Here is a 27,202-nt window from a genome sequence, read left to right on the forward strand (position 1 = left end):
ACACGCAACAGCTTTGTATGTATCTCTGAAATGTCATCCACTTCTGATGCTTCCAAATTGATCTGCATCAAATTCTCATAGCTGACCACAAAAAAAGCAGCACATTCAAAAAGAAAATAATCAACCAGTAAATACACTCAAAATACTCCTTGAATCTAGAGTGTAACAATAACTACCTTTTCTTTTATATAAAATACAGTATCTGTCAAGCAGCAACCATGGAACACTGACAAACTTAAGTGGCCATTGATAATGTAAACATTTTAGGTAAGAAAAAAAATTCCTTGAATTATAACCTGTTAAAAACAAATCCGAAAAATCCATTCCTGACTTCTTTATTCTATTCTCATTACTTGTACGCAACAGGCAAAGGAAAACTATTTCTTCTCATAAAACAATTTTCAAAGGGTTACCAAACTAAAGTTATTTAAAATAGTCAATGATATGCATCAAACTCATATTGCAGTGCACCAAAATGCTTTTCTTATTGGAAAGGTTGAGTTACCAAAGCCTTAAGTCTGGGTTAGTAGCACCATCATACTGAAACTCTTCATGTGACCAGAGCTCAAGTGCCTTATAAATCATTCAGGACAGTATTTTTTCTGCTGAGTTTCAGGCATGTTTTGTTTTAAAAAACACATCAAAACCAGCTCATCTGCTCTCAAAAAATACATCATTTCACTCGGGCTTCATTCTTTGTTTACATTTTCAAATAAAAGCTTTGCATTGTCATGCTTTGAAGCTTAGCATGGCCTTGAAATGAGATGACAAACAAGAGGACAGGTCCTTTGCTAATTCCATAAAAGACTCATGAAGTCAAATTAACAGAAAGTCCTGTGACTCTGTAAGAGGCCAAAAGACTATATGCAAACATAAATTCCTGTTCACATGAGAACTATTCCAGTTTGCAAGTGAATGGATTTTTTTTCAAACTGATGCTCTGAGACACTGTTGAATTCACTAAAACCACAAAGCAGAAGCTAGAGCCATTTTTACTGAGCTTTAAGTGGTTTTCTGCTGGCAGAATGCAAAAAGAAGCTATCTGAACCAAATACAGAGCAAGCAAGAACCAATCCTGTCAGCTACTGTAAACTGGCTTGAAGAAGAGTTTGGGTTACAGCCCTGATGATTTGTAATTAGGCTACACAGGTATTCTGTTACCTTGCTAGTTACCAACTTTGCTAATTTCACTTTTTTTGCTTGTTTGTTTGCTTTAAAGCCCAGGTGTGTCAGTTTGCACATGTCTGGCATGCACATGCAAAATCTGACAAATCCTTGGTTACTCATAATTACTCCATGCAAGCTGTTCCATTAGCACACACCCAGCAGCTCCAACATGACTGAAGTTTGGTCTTAAGCCTGCCCTGCAAACCCAGAGGCTCTACATGTGTGCATTAATTGTCTTGTGAGCATCTGCATTTTCAGAGCAGCCTGGAAGCAAGTTTACAGAACCCTGTGACCAAGACAGCATTTGAGGAAGACTGGCAGTAGAATAGAGAAACAACTACTCATAGGAGAAGCCTGTGAAGAGCTGGAGTTTAAAGTTCCTATCTTTAACCCACCTTAAAGACAGAGCTAGTGCTAGTTCATCGAAAGACTGAACAAAATACTTGCAAGTGGAAAAGAATGTGACTAAGAATTAGACATTGAGTGGGATTTGGAAGATGAAACAAAGACTGAGAGAGAGAAAAAATGAAACTTGGAGGAAAAATTCAGTGGTGCAATCCCATCTTCTACAGACAGCACTTGACTGAAAGTGGCAGGGCAGAAGAGTCTGCTGATTGGAAAACATTTGCTTCCTTGGAATGGAAGACAAAAGAAATTAGTGTCTTTCTTTCAAACTTGGAAGTCTCCTATGCTAAGAGATAAAAATTCTGTAGTTGTTTTGTATTATAAAGTCAGTTTTAAAGAAAACACTCCAAAAAACTTACTACTATATTGACCTAAATAGTTCTACATGGGCAACAGTGAGATTCTGTGATACAGATCTCTGCCATTAACTGAAACAGACAAAAATAAATTAATAGTCAGGCACTTCAAAATATGGCACGTAGAATTTCTTATGCAGATTACTGTTATATCTCTGTGTATGCACTGTGATCTAGGGATAAATGAATGCAGCTTTGGGTTTTAGTGGGTTTTTTTGGTTGTTTTTTTTCTTTTTGTTGCTGTTGCTTTTTGGCTTGTTTTTCCACTTGTTTGATCAGAGGTGCTTTGGTTTTTTGGGGGTGTTTGGTTTGGGTTTTTGAGTTTGTTTTTGCTTTTTTTTTTTTTTTTTAATGATTTTCATTTGGGGTTTTTTGTTTGGTTTTTTTTCCCAGCTGCACTATATTGTATTTCAGCACTAAAATTTCTCCCACACAGAAAATGCTATGGTCCTAAAGCTGCAATATTGTAAAGCTGGGCCAGTATTTAAAGGCATCCTTAATAAGCACACACAAGCAAACTCAGTGACTAAAGCACTAATGAAAGGAAAGCTACATGATTCTTTGTCAAGGATTTACTGTGGCTTCCAAAATCAATAGTAGCACATGAGCTGAGTCAGAAAAGAGAAAAAGACCACATACAATTGCTACTCAATAGTAATTAGTTGCTTCCACTAGGTTAAGCAGCAAACTCAGCACTCTAATGTAAAGCGTACTTCTAAATCTCAAGTAAGGTTTCCTTTCTAAAACCAGCAAGGATAGGCAATTAAAGTTTAATTTTTGGATGCAAAAAACTCATAAATAAACATAACTTAAAAACCTGCTGTCATTAAAGATGATAATGAAAAACCAATGCATTCCATCTAGTGCTTCTACTCACATTTTCTCAGCTTTCTCAATGTTTCTGCTGCAGAAATCCAGTCTAATGACAACCTCTGTCTTTTTATGAACCATTTCATTGTAATCATCCTTGATTATTTCACTAAAAAAAGGAAACATTAGTCTGTAAGAAAAGGATTTGACTGCCATTTTACCAGCATTCAGTAATACAATATACCTTTGGTAATAACTGCTAGTAAGAACAGATTTCAGTTAAAGATGCATTAGTATAATCCTCATAAGACTATCTTGTGCAAGCTCCTCAATTGTACTTGCATTTTACCAGAGCTTAGACTTAATCTACAGAAGAAAATGAAATGGCAAAAACCCAAACCTTTGTCAGAAAAGATATTTTTGTTTCCTCAATGAAGGAAAGAAGTAAAAAAATTCAGAAAACCTATTCATAGTCAAGGAGTAAAGAAAACCTCTGAAGATAGTGAGAGATCACAGAATTATGTACTGATAATCAAGGCATATCTCAATTAAAAAAAAAAAAAAAAAAAGCCAGGAAATTCAATCAATTTCTTACATTAGCCATCGTATTCCTTTTCGCATCAGCTCCTGGTAAAGTAGCAAAGAACTGGCAACTCTACAGGCATAACACACAATACCTGTTACTGCCTGGTGGAAAAAAACCAAACAACAACCACAGTTAGTACTAACATTCTCTTAGCAATTGTTTTGAGCCAATTAATCACAACGAAGAAACACAGATTAATAGAAGAAAGAATAACATGAAGTTGGTAGTTTAAAATGCCCAAACTTTTAGTCAGGAGATAACCAAAGACATTATGGAGGCACAGCTAAACATGGTGGTGAGTTTGCCCAGTTTTGCTGAAATATCTGTTAGGGATAAAAATAAGTCTTTTATAAACAAGACTGATGCCACTCACCCTCAGGATTTACTTTAATTTCTGGAAAGTCACAAGTACATTTCCTCAGTAGTTTAGGAATTAAACACATACATTAAAAAAAACTTGTAAAAATGACACATTTTTAAATTCTAAGGCAAGGGACCTCCTTCATTCACTTAATCCCACTTACAAGTTTGCTTTAGAACTGTGAACAAAGATTCTGACGTTAAAATTTACAATATTTTAAATAATTATAATAAACAAAAATTTGTCAGTTTATAGTTTTTAAGATGTCTTATATCCAAAGAGACACACCCCCTCAGGATTACCATGTCTGAACACAAGGCTCCTCAGCAGTCAGTGTTATATAGGCATACTATAAATGGTGGTCTGAGCATGGCAAGGAATACTTTAAGTGGTTTTAGAAAAATGATGAAAAGAATTAAAAAATTTATTTCCCACAGATTCAGAAAACTTGCAAGAGGGGTTACAGAAATTCCACGCTTCTGCAGAGTCCTAGAGACTCCTTCTTACTGAGAGAAAGATTGAAGTTAATTGTCTTACATTAAGTTTTGCAGCATCATAGGGAATGTTACGAATCTTCTAGATAATCTGAGAAGTCCAAAGCTCCTCTCCCCTGACTGTTGAATTATGCACTTGGGATTTAGTAGGTTGGGTTTTGGGTTTGTACTTTTTTTTTTTTTTTTTTAAAAAAAAAAACAAAACAAAACAAAGTAGGGCTTTAATACAGTTTTGAAGCCCTTACTAAAAAATACATTTCTGTAACCAGAATCCACACTAGCATATTAGAAATAGCTTCATTAACATTATCCATCTGAAAATCTTTCATTTCAGTGTCATTATCTGAGACAGAAATATAAATCACAAACATAATTACTTACTTTAGCCATACTTGCATCCCCATCCAAATCATAACGTTGATGCACTTTAGGAAGTAAAACTGAAACATAAAAGAAACATCTGTATCATCTCACTCACACACACTCTTCAGCACTTTCCTGTGAGTGCCAGCTGGCTCAAGCAGGCACGTCCTCCAGCTTATCTCTTATAAAGAGGGGCTCTAGCCTAAGGCCCTCTGTAAGCCTCTCAATGATAAATCAAATGCAAAAACTTAAGGTAATGCAGAAACAGAAAAAAAAATCTTCTGAGGAAAGGTAATTTTTCATGACTTCCTCTGTTAACTGAAAGGCTTACCACATTCATGACAAACGAAAAAAAGAAAAACTTGAATTTCCACTTAGTGAGTAATGAAAAAGAAGAACCATATCTCAATTCCATTCTATTATGTTCCTTTCTATTTGTTAAAAATTTCACGCTTCAAAAAGTTTCATAATTCCACATGCACCACCACACCTCAACACACAGTTACTATGAAAATTACAATCAACTACTACTACTGGAAAAATATTCTGGATACTCAGCATTTAAAAAAAAAATTTGGACTGCATACCTAGAGCTTAAGGTATCATAGAATCATAGAATGTCAGGTTGGAAGGGACCTCAAGGATCATCTGGTCCAACCCTTCTAATATTATTTGTTTATATGAGATGTCTCAGCACCTCATCGAGCTGAGATGTAAAACTTTCCAACGTGAGGGAATCCACCACTTCCCCTGGGAGACCATTCCAATTTCTGACTGTCCTCATAGTGAAAGATTTTCCTCTTGTGTTCAATCAGAATCTCCCCAGGAGCAACTTGTGCCCATTGCCCCTTGTCCACGTGACTCCTTGTAAAAGTAGCTGCCCTTTAAGTAATGGAACACTGTAATAAGGTCTCCCTTAAGCCTTCTCTTCTCAAGGCTGAACAGACACAGTTTCTTCAGCCTCTCCTCATACAGCAAAATCATCAGCAGAAAATTTTCAAACACTATTTCTAAGACATAACAGACTTAAAATGATAACTAACGATTAAATAAACAATTAAATAACCCGAACTATTTACCAAAGAGAGCTATAAGAAAGGGAAAATGACTTTCATATACCTTCCTCATAGATTAATCCAACAATGTTCACTGCCTCCCTGCTTACTACAAAGATAGGATTCTCCTCAGTTGTCCTGGGGAAGTGCTGTGCCAATCTGCCAGGCTCCAATATTAAACGCCGACCTTCATATAACAGTTCTTGATTCTGAGATGGTATTTTTGTCTGTTTGTAGACCAGCTCATGAAATATAGCAGCTCTGTAATACAAACAACATAACCAGTAGTAGTTAGACTCACTACAATACTTCAACAATTTAGATTTTGTATTACGTGAATTAAAATCCCCTTTAATCTGGTTTTACACTGACAGCATTTGATTTATAAGCAGAACAAAAAGCAGCACAGTGCCTATGGCTCCAGGTTGCTCTGTTACGAAACCAAATGCTGTTTCCTGCAAAATATCAAACTTCCCTTTCTACATCTGATTCTCTGCCAAAGTGTGTCTGTGTAAACAAACTTCCTTTGTCCTGAAGGTCACTAAAAACAGGCAACACAGATAACAACACAGATACTTCAGCTTTCTCTGGCATTCCCATTTCTTCAAAGGAGACAGGTGGAGAGAAAAGTCTGGTGTTTCACATGTCCAAAGCACACATGTTCAGTTCAGCCTGTAAGCTAACAGGTAGCCAGATTATATCCTGTGACAGCGGTGATAAGGAAGATCCAAGACGTTATTTTATTTCCAGTAATCAATCATAGAATCATAGAATTGGCTGGGTTGGAAGGGACCTCAGAGATCATCAAGTCCAACCCTTGATCCACTACCACTGCAGTTACCAGACCATGGCACTGAGTGCCACATCCAGTCTCTTTTTAAATATCTCCAGGGATGGAGAATCCACCACTTCCCGGGGCAGCCCATTCCAATGTCTGATCACCCTCTCAGTAAAGAAATTCTTTCTAATGTCCAACCTAAACCTCCCCCGGCACAACTTGAGACCGTGCCCTCTTGTCTTGCTGAGGGTTGCCTGGGAAAAGAGACCAACCCCCCCCTGGCTACACCCTCCTTTCAGGGAGTTGTAGAGAGTGATGATGGATACATGGCATAAGAATTTACAATAAACCTCTGCAGCCCAAAAAAACCAAAAACGCCACACAACAACCCAACAAAACCTCTCACATAGAAGAAAATCCTTAAGCACACTAACCAATTTGCCTCCTGTGCACCACTAGTACACTGTCACTTCTTAATACTGCAGCCAGTATATAAATAGTCATAAAGGTAAATAATAATAAAGTAATTTTTTTTAAAAAAGGAAGTACAAAAAGCAGGTTGAGCCCCAAGCAAGATTACTCTGCAAAAATAATATGTGGGCTTTCTCAAAATATAAGTCACAGCATAGTAAAACTGAGAAAGGAGAGAACAACACATGCTCTATATTATTTTTAATGAGGGACTTATTTTGTATCAATAAAGTAAACTCCATGTAACTCAGAATCTTAAGTTGTACCAATTACAACTTCAAAAGCCCTATGAGAGTTTTATACCAGACACTGATGTGCAAATTTTGCACACTTGAAGACAAGGTAAGAAAAGTAAGAGTTGAACAGAGTCTCTGGAAAATGACTTTGCAAACAAGTAACATACAAATATGGAATGAGTTGGTATTCATTAAGAGCATGGACACATTGTAACACCTCAAGGGTTGTCTGTGCTCTGTAACTGATTACAACCAAGTTTAAAATCAGTTGATTTGACCTTCAATGATTTTACTTTTAGTCAACATGCTTCTATGCATTGTGACTACACAGGAGAATTACAAGCTTTCACTTTTTCAGAGAAACTGCCAAGGAACAATGAACTGAATTTGTAACACTAGTGATCTGAGGTCATAGTACTGCTTACCTGAAAAATAGCAAAGGTAATAAAAATAGAGAGAACTTACGTATTATAGCTGTGAATATATATTTTGTGCAAGGTCATCTGCTGTAGTGAAAAGATGTGGATTATTATTCGGTGCAGTATGTCACTTGTCTCTGCAAAGAACTGGTCAAACCCCCAGCATTTTTCCTGGTCTGCTTCAAGAATATTTGCAAGGACAGGTGTGAGCAGTACTTGCAGACCCCTAGAGAACACCAGGAAGAGATAGGACAACTTGAATTTACTTGGATCTTTTTACCTTGTAATCAATTGCAATACTTTGTTTCAGCTGTCTGATGAATGCTGATGTATTATCCCTTGAAGCACGCTCCAGTGACTTCTTTTATCCCCACCTCCACCAAAAAACCAAAATGTTCAATGGTAATGCCCATTGCTTTTCATGAACATACACACTGTATCTCTTTTCTTCTAGGCACAGCTATGAAATATTTTTTCCCTTGGTATCTGACATATTTCACAGGTATTGGAAAAATGGCATGCAATTAAAAGTCTACACTGTACAGCTACACACACCTCCTACCACTGCTGGTCAATTGTCTTTTACCCAGCTCATTCAGCACACTTAGCACAGTTCAACACTTGGAAGGAAGCTACTGCCATTTATGGTTTGCTGCCTGATCTGCTTGTGTGAGCACACTATGTTGCTTTCAATCAAAATCAGCTGGGTTAGCAAAGCCTCATTATTTAAATTGTCAACACTAGCACAATTCATCCTGATCAAGATGGGGCTTAATATGCATGCATGCACCTTAACTGCTGCAAAACAAAATGAGCAACTACTGCCTTATATTTATTATTAGTCTAGAAGAAAGGCCAGCTTAAACTACTTGTAGTTTACTTCAAGAATGTGAACTGCAAAGAAATATATGGGTCCAACTCCTGAGTTGTAATGAACAACTTCTTCAATATTTTAACATTATGTACATGTCAAACTTGGATCCAGCAGTAAAACTGGTAACATTCCAGTTAGAAAAACATTCCAGAAGAAAACACCAGTGGCTTACAAGCACACTGATGGCCCCGTTAGAGGTCAGTGGATGCTCTGCTCTAACTCACTTTAGTACTAAACTTCTAACCGTAAATACTGCTTAAATGCTAGTTGAAAATATTTCTCTTAATGGATATTTATTGAAGAATTCTGACTCCTTTACTATTTCAAGCACTTCAAATATATGAAATAAGCAGAGGAAATCACACACACACACATATATATATATCTATATATATACACACACACACATAAACTGCAAGTTCTGCACACTATAAACTAAGGAACTGATATAAATCAGACTTGCACACTGTCCCTTATGGAGCTATGTATTTGTCTTTCAGAAAAGTTTGTTTCTATGATCATTTCACAAAATAATTTCCTTCTCCTGTTATTATTAAAGAGTAGTAATTTTAATATACTGAAAAACTCTCAGGAAGACAAATAGGTAAATGGGTTATGGGAGGTGCTTTTAAGATAATACTGATATTAGATCTTCCATGGCTGTTCCTACTGAGTATTATGATATCAAAGCAAAAATACGATGATAAAAAAATTTAAAAGATACTATGAGACTATGTTGAAATGTGCTGATGTGAATTTTTTCCTGGCAAAGACACAAGTCTCTGAATTGCCTTTTCTTATCATTTCTTCCTACTGTCTAATCCTTGTAATGTCTGGGTTCACATTTCTGAAAGAAAGGCTGGCAATCAGTTAAATGTTATTAAATCTTCATAGTCTTTCCTTAGGGTGGAGAAAACACTGTAATAATATTTCTTCTACTCATATCACTTCAGATTCTCACATGCTCATTTAGCAGTCAAAAATTAGAGGATTAGTAAATACTTAGTAAATTAGCAGACGTGAAACTGTTTGGACAGATGGGAAGAAAAAACACTTGATAACCTAAGAGGAGTTCAAAGAAAACTGCAAGTGTCAGATCTCTTCCAAAGACCCAGTCCTAAGAGAGTAACTGGAAAAGATCAATCAAGTAGCACTGAAACCTTTTGTGAGAAGTTCAGACTTACTTTGAAAGACTACAAGAAACAGGCATCTCCCAACTCCACTCAATTGGTCCATTTTCTGTTTTCTGTATTCCAGAGATGGCACCAGAAGGCTTTCCAGTGGTTATTTTATACCTGTGATACATCATAAAAATAACAGAGACTTCAACTACCACCTCTTATGCATACATAGGCCTAGTAACTAATTCTCAAAGGGGTATCAATAATATAAATCTTAACAGGTTGGCCTAAACTTTTAAGTGGTGCAATAATCAGGAAGCTTCACTTACAAGCTGACAGACTGGTGCTGAAATAGCAAACAATGAAAAGAAAACACTTGAGGCTCTCTTGGAGAAACAACTTTGTTCACCTCAGCTTTGGGACAACTTTAAGAGGGATTTCAGGCACCACTGGAGGAAGCTGAAGTTTTTTCACAAGTGTAATTAATCAAAGTTAGATTTTCAAGGCAGTTCAATTTAGGCATTTACATGACCAGCTTCTAGCATGTTCCATGGCATGAGATGCTATTTGGCCACCACCAAGTCACTTGGGGATAAAGAAGGAACAGGAGTTGGACTTTGAGAAATGACTATAAGTTGGAAACATCTAGCAATTTGGATGTAATTTGGTATTGAATAGGCTAGTATTTCCCAAATTTCTCATGAAACAGATGAGAGGCAATAGGCTTTTTACAACAGAAAATTTCAGTTGTGCTTTCTCTTTTTGGAGGATGAAGTACATACAAAAATCATGTTCCTTGCCTGTCTCTCAAGGAGATACAAGAATTCCTGTAGGATAATCACAGGTTGGGCAGTTCACTGAACTGAGAAAATTGAGTCTGTTTTTACAAGGAATACAAGAAGCCAGACATTATTGGCCTACTAATGTTTCCAAGTACTCTGTTGCTTTATTTTTCAAAAATAACACGCAAAGCAACAACAAAATAGAAGTAGACTACAATTAAGATGAAGCAGGTATCAATTCCAACAAACATGTCATAGATATAAATTGTTTCCCAGTCACAATTCACTCCTGTTATCTTCAGCCACATTCCACAACTATTCTACTCAAAAAATGTCAGTCTCATGGGTAATGCCTGCATTTCAAGACTGCCTGGTAAGACAGTCATTTGAAGGACAACAAAAATTTGCAGCACTGAAAACCCATTTCATAATACCATCATATTGCCTGCATATCAAAGTTATAAACACCATACTGCAACAAACCAGCCTAGTACCATGGTGAAAAAAAAGAAGTGTGGAAAAATAGTGGTACTTTGAGGAAGCTCTGATACTTAAATCTGGTCTTCAGGTACCACAGAGCAAAATCCTTGTTACAGCAGAATGCTTTGGCTGGGATACAGTTAATTTTCCTTATAGTAGCTCATATGGTGATGTGTTTGGGATTTGTGACAAAACAGCACCAATAAGACTGGGATGTTTTTGTTATTGATAAGCAGTGCTTACACAGGGTCAAAACCTTTTCTGCTCCTCATGCTGATCCATGCATGTCAGACAAGATGCTGGAAGGGGACACAGCAGATCCCAAGGTATATTCCATACCATATGACATGCTCAGCAATAAAAGCTGGAGGGCAGGAATGTGTTAGAGTGGCAGTTGTTCGGGGACTGACTGGCCATCAGCTAGCTGATGATGAGCAAGTGGGGGGTTTTTTTGCATCATTTTTTGCTCTTGGTTTTGTCATCCTTTGGGTCTAGGGGTGTGGGGGGGTTGTTGGGTTTGTTCTGTGTCTTTTTAACATATTAAACTGTCTTTATCTCAACCTACGAGTTTCTGTGCTTTTATCTTTCCAGTTCTCCTCCCCATTCCCCTGCGGGGGAGTGAGCAAACAGCTCTGTGGTGCTCAGCTGCCTACTGAGGTTAAGCCACAAAAAAGTTTTTCCTTAAATATTTTCACTGTTTTAATGTTTACTGTATGTGTGTAGGATTTCCTGATAAAAAGCACTTCATGGACTGACTTAATTTACAAACAGATAAAAATCTCCTGCTAAATCACCTACATCACTTCCTTGTTTCTACGAGGTCCTTCAAAGGGTTGGAAAGGCAAACTCCCTGTAGCAGCATGGTAAAAGGTCACCCCTATGCTCCACAGATCAACTGTTGCTCCATACTTTTTCTGATGCTCTTTCCTCAAAACTGCTCTCTCATACATATCAGGATGCTAAAGAGAAAAAAAAAAAAAAAAGCAAAACAAAACCAGAAATCAGTAAGTTAGGATTGCTTTAGGAACAATGTAAAGAATAAAAATCTCATCTATAAGTTTACAGGAAGATAACTTGTCATTCTAAACATTCAACTCTCTAATAAAAAAGCAATGTTAGCTTGTATCATAGAATTTTCTTAAGTTTTTCTGACAGAATATCACAAAAATATGTGAATATTATCCTTGATATGACAGCCAATATTATTGAAGTTTTGCAAAAAACACTTTGAAGTTTTGAGGGTTTGTTTTTTGTTTTTTTTTAATTTGACAACTAGAATAAAACACCACTAAAGAAAAGAGAAAGCCAGTATTCCCTGCAGATGATCTTGGAACAATGGGAGCCAAATTGGAAAATGAGCTATAGGAGAGGAGAATACCAGTTATGATAATGTGGGAAAACATAGCAGGAAGAACACTGTGCCTAAGATGCTTGTAGTGATGCTTCTCTGCCTGCCTCTCCTTGGTTAATTATGATGTCAGATGAACCTTAACTATGCATAACATCATCCAAGTAGCTCAAACACCAACTGGAAAATATCTACAAAGAAACTCATAACTGAAATAATGGTTTTCTGCTGTTAACACAAGGCAACAGTGGGAATTAGACCTGGAAATTATTTAAAGGCTACCATGTTGAGATCAGCAGAATTGGCACAAACCAAGGTAAAAGAGGGTGAAACTACGAAAACAATTATAATACAGAGGTTTAAATACTAATTCCCAACTTTCACCTACTCCCATGCCAAAGGGCCTCAGACTTCAAACATTTCTTGAACAGAAGTAAAATCTTTTGAGCTTACCAAATACTCTTCTGTGCCATACAGAGAAACAAATTGTTCATCATCTTCAAGCTCTCGTGCAGCACCAAAGTCTGTAAGCTTGTAAACAGACTGACCATCCTCACCTATCACACGCATGATGTTGCCAGGCTTGATGTCACGGTGCACTATGCCATTCTCCCGGAGATGATTCATCCCAGCCACTTCAATTAAAAAAAAAACAAACAAACCACAAACCAGAATTTACATATACATCTTGACACAGACTCCACAAACACCAAATTGTAAGGCTTAGAAGATACATGTGTTTACTTTCTCAGTGGGAAGGAGAATGGACACTCAGTTATCAAAAAGACCAGGAGCTGAGAATACTCTAAGCCTTTTTGCCTTTTTTTTTTTTTTTTTTTCCTTTCAGACAGCTAAATTTCAATACTTCTTGCTCTCAGCAATATCTGTCCCATAAAGTAAAGGAGGAAAATTCTGTAATAGGCAGACATAGGTAAACCTCATTATTTTTGTCATTGACTTTTCTGAGAATAACTGTTATTAGGAATCAGTCCAACATGCAAAAAATCATCTTGAAACAAACAAACAAAAAAATAACTATAGCCATGTTTTAATCAGAAATGGCTTCTTAAGGCACCTATCTACACATATATAGAAGATGTGATTTCATATGACCATATTAATTTGTTCAATTAGTTGACATTAATTCAATTTCCTCCTTTTTTTGCTGTTTCAAGGTAAACAAAAGTACAAGTTCATTTCAGTCAAAAAATCAGATCAAAGATCAATGTCTACATACCCACATCTCTCAAAACAATTAGGAACTCAGACTCTGGTAAACCAAAGGCATTAGATGGCTCCTCTAAAACTGTATATAAACTTCCACAGGGACAAAATTCCATAACTAGCACTTTGTGCCTAGCTGTTGTCTGGAAAAAAATTAAAAAGATAAGTTTCAATTGTGAAAACATGTCAGAAATTACACAGAACCACAGGATTTTACTTTAAATTAAAAGGAAAAATAAAATCTGTAGCTATAAATCCCATTCTGGCGATCTTCTTCAAAAGAAGTACAGGTGATTTTTTATTGTTTCATGTACTCTAACTGGGAGAGGGGTGAGAAAAACTAAGAAAGCACCAAGTTCTAGGCATTTTGAGGGTTGACAGCAGTATTGATAGGTGGATAAATAAGAAACCACAGCACAGAAGAGCACAGAGCAGCAATCGTCATCTTTCCTCTTCACTGATCTCAGCATCTGGGTCATTTCAACTGATCAGTTTCAGCACTTTCAGTTTCAGCACACCCACAGCTGTGCAGCAATTCATACTTACATACAAATTCTACATGTCACTATTTTAGTTGGTTGCAAGGCATAAAACTGTCAGAATTACTGAAACATCTCCAGCTATCAGTATGTATTAAATATTCGTAGACGTAGACAGATTAAAAATCCTAATTCAAGATAAAGCTGATGACAGTGGCTTCTCCCCTATAGTTAAAACAAAGACATTTACTGTGGTTGCTACCATGCATCTAAGATCACAACAATTTATTACCTCTTCTTCAATGGCAAACAACTTGACAATGTTCTTATGATTTAGTTTCTTCAATACTTCAAACTCTCGCATCTGAACATCCACAGGGCGAAGGAAACTTATACTGTTAAATACTTTGACAGCATATAAATCCCCAGTTTTCTGTTAAAAAAACAGAAATTATCAAATGGAAGCATAGATTGGTTTAGTTTTAGACAAAAATCCAATACACAAGCAGAATGGAAACTCAGTGTTATCCCACAAAATCTAAATTTTAAAAAAAGAATAGTTAGTGTAAGAAAGGCTACACATTTAAGAATGATCCATAAATTACCTCTTCAGCAAGAGGTAAGCCACTTACCCAGATCAAGAAGAGACATGCACATACTACACTTGAGAATCTTGGCTTGTTTAGGTTAAGAGACAACTTCCACGAAACTGAACTTTACCTTATTTTTCTTTATTGTTCTGTTTATACTGACAAAGCAGTATTTTGTTTTTTCAAAGAAGGCTGTGTAGAGCTCCATATACCACTCATGTAAAATCCTGAAGCAATTCTAGCTCACACAGTAAGTGAGAGGAGCACAGCCATGAGTTTAATCAAAGACTTAAGTTCTCAAGTGAGACAGCCCCAGCAGGCTCAGACATCCAAAGCACCTGCTGAGAGTGCAGCTCCTGTGCCTCTTGGGGCAAAGAACCTCCCTGTGCCCACTCCAGGGATAAGCTTACACTACCAGTCCTGTGCCTGACAGATTCCTTCCAAGGACAAAGCTTTCCTGTGCTTAGGCAAGGCGTGTACAGCACACTTACATGCACTATTGGTGCCCAGGTAAAAGTTTTCTCCCACTGACAGCAAGCTGCAGGTCGTGAGCTCAGATTGGTGAGGATGATGACAGGTGCAACCATAAAAACATAAGCTTTACAGGGGGAATGTTTGGTGTTGAAATTCACTCACCCAGAAAAGCAAATTAACTGCACAATTATTGCTTAGTGTTGCAATACAGGTAAACGGGGAACACAGGAAACTCTGTTATTTTATATAACTTCATATTGATTTTGCACAGACTGTCATTACTGTGAGGGAAGGTTACTTCCACAACCAGGCTATTTCAGACTGATTACTCAAGTACATCACCAAGAAGATGGTGTCCCAGACATGTATAAAGCACTGGCTTGTAAAAAAAGACTAACAGCAACTTCATCCAATACGTTATGAATATTTCACTTAGGGTATGAAATCATTAAAACCCCAAAAAATGAGTTTCACAAGAACAGGGGGAAACTATTGAAAGAGAATTTAGCAAAGACAAAAGTAACATCTCATGTAATAAAATTATAGGACTTTTTTTCCTATTTAAATTCTTTATTATCATTAATATTTTTCTGAAGAACAGAGGAATTAGTATGTTAATATTACACAGGAACAATACAGTATTAAAACCAAACAATCAGAAATAACTGAACAGAAATCGAATTCATTAGACGAATATAAAAATTTAAAACTAAGTATGAATCACTGCAAAAACATATCTGCATTAGGTCTAAATCCTGGATAATTTTTGTTAATTTCATAATGGTAATTGCATCATGAAAAAAATTCAGTTTTACTCATTACTCAGATTAGTAATTTCTCACAAACCTTATGTCGTCCACGGAAAACATTTGCAGTAGATCCCTGCCCTAGAATGTCAGACAACAGCCAGAGGTAATTTGAAGTGCTCTGCATCTTTGCTCTTTGACCAGACAGTTTTCTTTTTCACCTTAAAAACAGAAGATCAAATATACTGAAGTATAATTTAGTAGAATATACACAAGGGATTTATTTTAACTTTAAGGGAAAAAAGCCCGAATCTAACCACAACTCCAAAGATACACAGAAATAATTAAGAACAACCAAGGAAAGGAATAAGAGCTGAAACAAATAAAACCAAGCTCAAGAATCAAAACTAATGCCATAGACACAACCTCTCTCTGTACTTGAAGTCTTTTACTACCAAAATTTTGTTTGAAAAATCAACAGGAAAAGTGAAAGCTTTATAATCCCTTTTCTATTTTACACAGGTGTTTAAATGATAGAGTAAAAAAACCCCAAAACTACAGGAATGAGTAAAAAAAAAAACCTAACACAAAGCTTTCTTCAAAATAAGCTCTATATAGCACCAGTTGGTATATATGACAAGGAACAGATATTGGAGACTATGGCAGGTTTGTATACAGATGTTTTAGATAATTTTGGCTCTGAAAGTTGCACTTCTGTACAACTGTAGATGAACTGGACTAACTAGTTATAAAAATCTATTTTTACATGAGCTAGATGAAATTTACAATCAACACGAGCATTTTCAGCTAGCTGCTAAAACCACCAACTACTGCTGGAGGAAATTATGAGACATTTCTCTCCTTTCTATAATTTCACATTTAGTATGTCTCATAATTTCTAGAGATACAGCCTTGCTTCTCCCACTTCCTGAAATGCAAACTGTCAGATACTCAGGTTCTCATGGTTTTATAAGAATATGGGAAAAAAAGTTTGCTTAAATTAAAAATATTAAAAAACCCTCATCACAACTGCTAGATTTCCCCTACTGGCAAAACAGCAGGAGCTACAGGTGAAAAGCTTACCTTTCTGGTTTAACTAAAGCACTGATTTTGATCAACCAAAGATTAAAGATGTAGCTTCCTGGATCTAAAGAGTCTTAAGAGCAAAATGGCAGCTGGGCATGGAGAAATGACAACTGGTCCTACAGCAGCAGCCTTTCCTCCCAAAGGGAAAAGCCTGGCAGAGGACCCTGCATCTGCCTGTGTTGACAAGAAACAGGGGAGGTTTAGGTTGGAGATCAGAAAGAATTATTTTACTGAGAGGGAGATCAAGCATTGGAATGGGCTGCCCCGGGAAGTAGTGGATTCTCCATCCCTGGAGATATTTAAGAGACTGGATGTGGCACTCAGTGCCATGGTCTGGTAACTGCAGCGGTAGTGGATCAAGGGTTGGACTTGATGATCTCTGAGGTCCCTTCCAACCCAGCCAATTCTATGATTCTATGAAACATCTAACTGATAACTCAAAAGAAACAAAAAAGCCTTTCCATTAACTACCAGAAGAAGAGTTGTGACAGAATTTCCCGTGCACATTCATTACAAGAAAGTGTCTGTTTGGTGCTTTCCAAGAGCTCCCTGGCTCACAAGATGACAGCCCCAGCAGCCTCACAGTGTGCACCACAGAAGCAGGAGCAGGGAGGAAGCCACACACCAGCCACCCCAGCACCATTCCCTCATCCCACTCCAGCAGCCAGCTGAGCATTCACCTTTGCACCACTCCTGATTGTACCTATGGCATGCTGCAAAGAAAAAGAAACTGCCCCATGACTTAGAACACCTTTCTGTGTGTGTAACAGTGGCAGATTTCAGTTTCATTTAGCTACTCACTCGTGTAAGATGTGGAGTTTCTTGCAACCCTGTCCCAAAACATCCAGGCAACTGAGATGTGGCACACAGAAAGCAAAACAGTAATGGAAGGACCTGATATGACTCTAAACTTAATTCAGAGTAGTGCAGGAAAAACAGGTAAAAAAAAAAAAAAAAAAGAAATAATCTAGATACAGTTCTTCAGGCCTAGAGAAGGGAAGAAATGTTTTATCACAAAACTGAACTTAAAAAACTACCATCACATTCCAAAACCTTACCATTCTCTGTTAATTCTGTCAAGACAATTTGCAATAGTAGAATAAGATAACTTCTCTCAGATGGCAATTACTGTAGATGCCTAAGAGCCACCTATGATGCAGACACAGAGAGTAAGGAAGAGGTCTGCAAGGAAATAATGCCAAGCCCACTCTGTAAACAATTTGTAAAATATCTGCATTGAAAATTTCCTCAGAATTAAAGCAATCCTTGTAACAGGACAGCTGGCTCATTAACATTAAACATGTATTCTGTAATTTATTTCAAAGTAACAGTCATTGTACTCATACCAAAACACGGAAACAAAATGAATCCTAAGAAAACAGAAAGTGCATAGAAGGATCAAGTAAACAGAGTTTCTTCACCGATATCCATTGGAGACTGAATTGTTATGACAATTATTATGAAGTGATAAAGTAGACTCAGTATATGTGAGACCAGCTCTCATCCTCTGCCTTCTCACTTTCTTACTAATTTGCAAGAAGGTCAATAGCTGAAAACAAAACAAAAGAAGTCTGGCAGATGAACTTTAATACCATTCAATGGATTTAAAAAAAGAAATCAGCAAGGTTCTCAAGGTCCGATTTTTTGTTTTGTTTTGTTTCGTTTTTTTCACTAATAAGACTACAGATGTAATTGTCAATATTTAATCCATCATATACATCCAACATCAAACCAGATTCACTGTGCATTATTACTTTTTTTTGGTAAAAATAGTATTTTTATAATAAATTCTACACTCTTGACAGTCTTCACTTGTAAGGCATAAAGTCTAATTCAGCTTTAATTATTATTATTATTTGAATATTATATATCAAAATATAATATCAAAATACATTTTTATTCAATAGCTTGAATAACATTAGACCTCCTTTGCTTTAATACGTTTCACTTCTTAGACTGATTCAGAACTGAGCTTTGCTAAACACTAAGAATATTTTACTTTTAATTTTGTTTTTGCATCTTCCATTATCTTCCCAAATTAATTCACTAATAGTTTCATAGAAAAAAACCCCACCTAGATATCTCTAACAATGACTGGTCCTTTCACCAGATTTAATGCTTGAACTTTCTATTTCTTCCCATCTTGCAGTCATTAAGTCTGATACTAGATGAGTCAGAAGTTCCTCATGCATATCTAAACGTATATTTCCCATCAGCAGTTTATTGTCCCCCCCCATGATGCGTCAGCATTTCAAGAGTTTGAGGGCAGCTTTTGGGGCTTTTGAAAGTATTTTTCTGCTTCTAGTGATGCTACTGCTTCTTTATTTGTCAGCAGGATTGCAATAGAAGACGAATGCATTGCTAACGTGATGATTATTTTTTTTAAACTCCTAGTTTAAAAAAAACTCCCAGTACTTTGAAGCAGGTGCACTGGCTGCTTCTAATATGAAGAAGTTTGCTGTTACCTCAGGCACGCAGGGTAAGCACACAAAGCAGATATTTCCTCTGTGAACAGCTGCAATGTACAAGTTCACCAGGCAAGTAGGGACAGATGATGAAGGTTAAGTAAAGGCTCTTTCTGTCTACAGGCAAGATCCTGTAAGCCACCAAAGCCAACAGGCAAGGTGCTGAGGTTCTGAATAAATATTACGTTAGCATTATACAGTCTGGTAAATACGAAGGCTTTACACTCTCCCGTATGCCCTGCCCTCTCCTAATGCTTAGCAAGGTTTCTCCCCCTGAAGTTCCTGCTTTCTACCCCTAACTTCCTCTCGGGAGTTTCCAGTCCCACAGCTAGGATACGAATTACAGAAAGAGCCTGCGTTAGGCCACACAAGGTGCTGCCTGAACCCACGCAAAGCAGATGCCCACAAAAGAAATGGCAAACCTGGCTCCTGTGCCGCTCCCCCCCGCTGCTCCCGGCCTTTCCCCTGCGTGACGGGGGAAGAGGACTCGGCCTCTGCCAGCGACGGCAGCTCCTGGAGGGCCACGGGCTGGCCTGAGAGACCCAGCCAGCCCCACGCTCCGGAACGTGGGGCGGGAAGGGCACGAGAGTGGAGAGCATCTCCACATCTGGACATCCCTTCCTGATTCAAAACTTTAACAGCTCCCACAACCGCAAAGGCAACGCCGCTACGTGAGGAAAGCTTCACGCAAACCAAACACACGCTTCGCTTGGCTCCCCCGCCTCCCCTTCTGGTTACCGAAGCGATTCTGACGGATCGCCCCAAGTGCGATCTGCCAGCACCCGCGGGGATAAAAGTCATGGAGACCGGGGCGAGGGGCGAGTCCCAGGCACGCCGCCGAGGCCTCGGGCCGGCCACCGCCTCACCCCCGCGGCCGGGGCCCCTCCTCAGGGCGGCCTGCACAGCCGGGACCGCTGCCGCCTCCGGGACCACCGCTGCCGCCCCCCACCCTCCTCAGGAGTCGGCAGCCCTCGGGAAGGCCCCGCCGCCGCTCCGGGAAACACAAATCAGCTCACCCCGGAGGCGGCGCGGAGAGAGCCGCTTCTCCGGCCCGCTGCTGGCAGCAGTCTCCGCGCTACTTCCCACCTCAGCTCGTCCGGACGCGGTCTCCCACCCACCTCCACCCCGCCCTGCCCTCCCCTGCCCTGCCCCGCCCTGCCCTGCCCAGCCCACCGGCCCCTGCCCCACGCACCCACCCACCTCTCGCCCTGCTTGCCCAGCGCCCCGGCCGCTTCCGGCTTCCTGCAGCGGCGCTGGGGAGGCGGGGCCCCGGCAGAAGCACCGCCTCGGTGGCCGGCAGCTCCCGGTCACCCGGAGCCCTTCCCCGCAAACGGGGATCCGCCAGGCTCTGGGGTTCGGCTGAAAGGGGTGGGCGTCCCCGTCCCCCCCCGCTCTGTGGAGCCGTGCGGGAGCGGCGGCGGTGGGCGCTGGGACCGCGAAACAGGGGAACATCTGGGAAACATGGAAAAGTGGAAGCAGGATGTTCCCTGACAGTGGTCACTCCGGGTATTTTAGCTGGCGTGATGTTCAAGGCGGGCACGGAGCGGTTCCGGTGGGGATTTCCGCGGGGATTTTCCGCTGCGCAACCTCCTTGGCGTTGGTTCCGTTTCCTCGGTGCTTCCCGGCACACGAACCTCTGCCCTGACCTCTCCTGCAAGAGATACCCAGGAGAGACGTTTCCCCGCCCCGTGAAATTTCTTTCAGTTTCACCCTTTTTTAAGCCTGACAAGGTCTTAACGTTTTTTTCGTGCCCTTATTTTTTACTTAAATGCCTTAAAGGTTGGTCTGTCTCTTGTCTCTCCAGTAATGTTGCTTCCAATGCGTGGTCTGTATAGCTTGGACAAGGAAAAATATTTATAAATTTATGTAATTTAAACATAATTATAGCAAGGAAATTGTCAGAACAATCCCTCTCCCTCCCAACGAAGATTGCTTTTTTTTTTTTTTTTTAATCTTCATTTTCTTTTTGGAGTTACTACCTTTCTAAATCTTAAAAGCCTATTCTCGACGAACAGACAGCAAAAATAGCACCCTTTTGCTTAAAGGCTTTGGTTTTTTATTACTATTTTACTTTTCTTAAGAGCTTTATCACAAATCCAAGTTTTTCTTTGTTCACTTGGTACAGGGCACTAAGCTTGTTCCAAAGCTCTGTGTAATGAAACTGATAAATTGACTCTGAAACATTTTATGTTGTTAGTATAAATGCTTCATTTTTATCCCCCCTTTATTGGCACCTGAGCTTTATTTCAAATTAGTCCTTTTGCATTACAGAGGGAATAGTTCCTCACCACATTGGTGTTTTGTCCGTGGGTTTTTCAAAACACTGCAGCAGTCCTCAGAAGTTAAGATGTTTGATTTCTGCTACTCCTCTCTACCCAGCCTTGAGAGCCATTTTTTTTTCTTCAGGTTGACACCCATGAGTAAGCTTTGTCTTCTTCAGAAATTCTCATTAGATCATTCATATGGATTTTAGCAAAAGTTCTCTCAAAATGAGGAAAATGTGAACTTTTCTTTGTATCATGAGAGTGTGCTAACTTCCACTTCTGAATAAAACCAAGCTATTGGCTGAGTTGTTGATGCTTTTTGGAACTGGACATTTAAAATCAATCTGAGGCTGAATGGGACTTCCGGAGGTCTCTGGTCCAACCATCTGCTCAAAGCAGGGTTAGCACTGGCTTAGACCAGGTTCCTCAGGACTTTTTTCACTTAAGACCTAGACTATTTCAGCCCAGATGTCACCCTGCCCCTAGGCCTGGCCATTGACTGTTCCCACTGCAGTTGCCAGCCAGTGTGCTTTCCTCAAGTTTTGAATCAATGAAGATTATTCAAAGGGTTCAAATGATTCAATTTGATCATTTTTTAGGGTATATTTGTAAATAAGTGATTCTTATGTAAGAAGGATCTTCTCTAGTTTTAAAAGGTTTCACAGAATGAATCACATGAAAACAATGTTGAATGTAAGAAAAGGAAAAAGACACCAGAAAGGAAAGTTTCATTACAATTTTGCTCTAAAAATTTTATTTTGCTCCCTTCCACTTGTTGTCAATGTATTAGCAAAAGTTTTGGCATTCCTCACCTCTCCTGCATTTTGATTCTCATTGATGTTCACAAATTCATCAGCCTGTAGCTATATAATTACATCTCTTCATCCTGACAATACAGCTATAGGGTAGCTAAAAGCTGGTATGTTGCATTCACACGTGAAGCTGTCAGTGTGGCAACTCAAAAAAAGGAAAGGATGCTGAGGGGAGAAAAGTCAAATCAAAACTGACAGCATGAAAGCAGGCAAAATATTGTACCTTCTCAGATTTTTCTTGGGACTCCCTGAGCAAGCTAGCAACAAGAGCAGGGGAGAGTGGAAATCAGACATAGTAGGTATTTGCCAAGAAAAAACATCTCACTGAATCATTGAACTTTTAAAAATTTTGAGTGGGAAATTGTTTTACTAGACTTAACCAAGAGGACAACCACTAACTTCACCAGTAAGTTAGGTGAGAAAGGTAACTCTAGAAAGTCCTAAGCAAGTTAAAACACTGGGTTTCCTATATAATTAAAAAAAACCCCAAAAATTAAAACAAGCCAAAAAAACCCACCCAAGCCACACAATAAAGCATTTGAGCCATTTTAATAGTAAAATTGCTTTCTACGTTTGCTTTATTTAGGAGGTATCACAGGTGAAACATAATAAGCAAGCCTATACAGCAGCCAACTTCAGCTGGAACTGCCTTTCATAGTTCCATATTATTTAACTCATTTTATCTTCTGTAGTTTTTCAGAGAGAGGAAGAAAACAATTCTGTGGCATAAGACAGGTACTAGCTTTGCCTGGTTTCCAGCTTGCCATCTGAGAATTCAGTCCAAAAGCTGTTCAACAACATGTACAGATTAATGCTCCGAAGCAAACCTTAACTAAAGTAGTCCACAAATTTATAGTTTCTCATCTCATAATTACAAAGCTATCTAAGAGAGTTAAATGGAAGAGTGGCTACTGTTGATAAGTAAAAAAAAACCAAACATGTTATTAAATGGAAAAATCTTGTTCTGGAGCCAGGTATTTCCCACTTTTCTGAAGTGCCTGGCACATCTGTAGCGACCAGGTATTGCAAGACAGAGGAACAGAGAAACAGAATGCAAGAGGGAAGAGCCTTTGTGCTAAAGCAACAAATGCAAAACCTGTCTGCCCCATGGTCTTCACAAGCACCAGGGCATTATCCTGCTGCTTGCTGGTGTAACACGTAGTTCACATAACCTGCAGGTACCCACCTCACAGCAAACCAGAAACACTGAACGCAACACTCAGAGAAACAGTGGAGAACAAAAAGACACGCTGAAGAGTAAGTAAACATTTCTCACCTAGCAACTTACCTGAGACTTCCTGCTTCTCATATCACCAGAAACTTTATCAATATTTGTAGTGAGAACCACAAGTCACCAGGTGACGCTGATAATGAACTGGGAGCTTAGGCCCAGCTGTGCCCAATAATTAGGGCCTGCCCCAGCCGGAAATGGGCGGGGCTGAAGGGCAGAATAAAAGGCATGCTCCCAGAAGCAGAATGAGACAAGAGATGAAGATGCCTGAGGAGAGGGACGGCAAGAGAGCTCTGGAGAAGAGCCGTGTCCCCGAGAGAAGGGCTCGCCGCAACAATTGGTGGAGAATGCGGGCAACAACAGCAGCCGTGAATGCTGAGGTGAGATAAAGAGCTCTACACGACCACATTGGTGCGGGAAGCTCTACAAAGCCAGGCTTAAATGCGGAAGGCGATATAAAGAGCTTCGAATACGCAATCACGTCAGGTGGAGCTACTACGATGGTGAGGGACGCTCTATAAAGAGCTCCAAATACACAACCACGGAAAAAGCTCCACGAGGCTAGGCACAACAGCCCGATGCAGAGAGACGCCTGGGAAGAGAGACGGCAAGAGAGCTCCGGAGAAGAGCCGTGTCCCCGAGAGAAGGGCTCGCCGTAACAAATATTTATTGAAACTTTATCTTGGCAAAAAATGTATTTCCTAGCACAATCCATTTTTCCCTGAGGAGCCAACTCTTGCCACCACCAAGGTATTTATCATAGTGAAATACTCAATACTCATCTTTATATTCCTGGCTGCCTGATCCAACTTTTGTCACTTGTCATTACCACTGCCACCAAGTCCCATTCTTTCACTTGCATTGGTCCTTCACAGCAGTTTCAGTGTACTTAATTATTTAAAACCTGCTTGCTGTTTTCTTTCCCTCTTCTTTTGCTTCCCATTGGTTTAAATTACTGAAGTGACACCATTGAAGTTCAATAACTGCAGTGCTACAACCTGATCCTACAACTGAATGGGCACAATGGCCACTGGCTGCTGAGAGGGGCTTGCTCCCTCCTCCCCTCCTTCCCACACATTTTTTCCCACTGCTTTCCTTGCTTCCCACTGCTTTCCTTGAATCTGCAGTAGCACTTGTCTCACCCCATGATGAAAGAGTTTCAGCTGGAAAACTGTCTATCCCTGAGAGGGCGCATAGTAGCTTTCTAAATACCTTTGAATTTATTTTCTTAATAGATCTGAAATTTTTGAAAATAGTTACTTTGCAAGATAGGCTTTCTAAAATTGTCTTCTTATAGAATCAGACAACATTCCATAATATGCTTACCAGACATGCTTTTAAAGAGGGGGAAAAGGGGCAGGTTTCCTCACCTGCCTAGCACTAGCTACCAAAATGTCTCACCCTGAAAAAAACTGCCCTTGAGCTCAGTCTGCATAAAATTCATTGCCTCTACTTCATAGCCAGAAAGGCCTAAAAGCTTGTCTTTAGTAATTACACCAGCTTGTAATTAAAAAATACTCTCTCTGCAAATGATGCCTTGTAATAAAGGCTTGTGGCTGTCATGCAGGAAAGCTACAGGTGGTTGTGTTTGCTGCAACCTTTAAATCAGATCATCCATAGTTTGAAGAAGGAAAACATGTGAAAAATCCCTTATTTCTCAGTGGGTGTTCTCACTTATCTCTAGCTTTTTCTCCTCTTCCACTCCATAAGTAGTTTTTGTAATATGTACAGAAGATCTAAACCCTATCCAGAGAGCCTAGTTCACACACAAATTACAGGTTGCAAAACCAGATTTCTCTTTAGAGATAAGTCAAGCGCACTTCTTTTCCATTCCAAATTTAAAAAAATAAAGCACAAAACAAGACTCCACCTCTTCAAAGTAACTACAAAGATACTCAGTTGTCTTTCTACACCTTGATTCTTTGCAAAGGTAGTTACTAGGCACTGCATACCTGCCACATAACTGCATCCAGACCGCTGGTCTCTGCACCACTGAAAGAAATTGCAGAAAAAACCAAAAACACCCACCCTGCTAGTAACTAGGATCAATGTTCATATGTTTGCCTAAAAATAGAGAAAAGTACCTACATACCCTGTTTTACAGGTCACAACTTGCATAATCCTTGACAGTACACTATGCTCATTCAGCAGGATTAAAGCATAGGAAAGTAAACAATCCTTTTTGAATTCTTTAGGCTGAACCAAATCAGTTTATCTGGAGATTCAGACTACCCATGCATCCTAGAGGCTATTTTTTCAGTCATGGATGGAAGGGCAAGGTACAAATTCACAATATAGCCAGGTCAATGGGTGCCATGCACAGCTTGTTCCTACACTCTGCTTTATATCCTTTCTCACCTGACACCATGCCAGCAGGAGGGGGAAGTGTTTCTGCCACTTCAGCCTCCTACTAGCTCATTATGGGGTTAGATGAACACCAGATTTGGCACAGAAGATGATGGAGGGGGATGGTGGGGATGAGGAAGGAGAACATTTTGGCAGTGGCCAGTTTAAAGACTTTTCTCATGAGGGTGTAATTTGATAATAGCTGTCATGCTTTCTTATACAAATGATGGCCAACTATAAGAAGTAAAGGCTTTTTTCCTGATTTTACTCAAAACTAAAAAGCAGCAGTCCTACCCTAACTTCAGCAGGCAAATGTCTAAATCGTGTATGAAAACTATGATTTATTTCATCAGAAAGACATTTAAATTTAAAACAAAAAAAACCAATTTAAAACCAAAAAACTAAATACAGAAGAGCCCTAGCTTACTGTTCCCCTCGTAATCTGCCTGGTGGAAGCTCTTGCCCTCCTTGTGGTGAAGCTGCCCTAACTGCAGAGAAGGAGACCAACCCAAAGACAAGGACAGTGAACTCTCTGCAATAGCTCCTTCAGCTGATGAGGGACAGGGACACAGCAGCATATGCAAAGCACTCTGTCCAAGATGGAAAGGTCCTAGTGCTAGAGGAGACAATGAAATAGGGAACCTCTAGCATTGTTACAGCAGCAATGGGAAAGAAACACATTGTGAGACTAGGAAATACAAATAGCACAAGCACTTAATCACGATAAAACTAATCAACGAGAAAATTTTAATTAAACTTGCAAAGATCCGGAAAAAAATTATGGAAGTGATAGTGTCCTGTTGAAGAGTAGTAGTAAGTGTCATCTACTTTTATTCTTATCCTCAGGATATCACACTTGCTGCTCTTTCTGATCCACCTCCTAATTTATCTTCCACTTAAAGTGGATGAAGACTTTACCAGACCACAGAGTCTACAAAAACATTCATCTGGTTATGCTAGAGGAAAGTCAGCTTTTTACTGTGGACACTAGTTCTTCAGGAAAGTATTAAATCATAGGCATGGGAGTACTCCTAGCTTCCCCCGGCCCCTCTGAAATACCTATGAAACCTGTAATGTCACAGAATTAAAAAAAAAAAAAAAAAAGGAAAAAGAACCAAGCTGGTCAACCAACACACATTGGGATAGAAGTAGCAACACTACACTAAAATCCCTACATTGACCATTACTCCTACTGAAAGACTTCAATATCATCCAAGCATCAGAAAAAACTGTCAGGTTCTACTCAGATGTAACAGCCAGAAGGCTAAAGAATGATGTAGCTTTTAAGACTCAACCAAAATGATTCAAAGAGACTTAATATTTCACAGGATAAAATTTCAATTTATTTTATTTTAATAAAAAACCATAGACCGAGATGC

The 27,202-nt window shown here is 39.2% G+C and overlaps 1 protein-coding gene across 1 annotated transcript in view; it reads right to left on the bottom strand.

Annotated features, from left to right (window-relative positions):
• TBK1 (TANK binding kinase 1) overlaps positions 1-20,487 on the bottom strand; it is a 28,122-nt gene extending 7,635 nt beyond the window's left edge. The window contains exons 1-13 of the mRNA XM_071733488.1: positions 20,371-20,487; positions 15,720-15,840; positions 14,102-14,242; positions 13,344-13,473; positions 12,560-12,741; positions 11,557-11,717; positions 9,560-9,670; positions 7,548-7,727; positions 5,662-5,858; positions 4,561-4,619; positions 3,334-3,425; positions 2,806-2,907; positions 3-81 (exon numbers count right to left, since the gene is read on the bottom strand). Of these exons, the coding sequence (XP_071589589.1) occupies positions 3-81; positions 2,806-2,907; positions 3,334-3,425; positions 4,561-4,619; positions 5,662-5,858; positions 7,548-7,727; positions 9,560-9,670; positions 11,557-11,717; positions 12,560-12,741; positions 13,344-13,473; positions 14,102-14,242; positions 15,720-15,806 (1,521 nt within the window). The 5' untranslated portion in view covers positions 15,807-15,840; positions 20,371-20,487. The remainder of the gene's footprint in view (positions 1-2; positions 82-2,805; positions 2,908-3,333; positions 3,426-4,560; positions 4,620-5,661; positions 5,859-7,547; positions 7,728-9,559; positions 9,671-11,556; positions 11,718-12,559; positions 12,742-13,343; positions 13,474-14,101; positions 14,243-15,719; positions 15,841-20,370) is intronic.
• Between the last annotated feature and the right edge of the window lie 6,715 nt (positions 20,488-27,202).

Source organism: Heliangelus exortis, chromosome 1, assembly GCF_036169615.1.
Source record: "Heliangelus exortis chromosome 1, bHelExo1.hap1, whole genome shotgun sequence".
Taxonomy (NCBI): Eukaryota; Metazoa; Chordata; class Aves; order Apodiformes; family Trochilidae; genus Heliangelus; species Heliangelus exortis.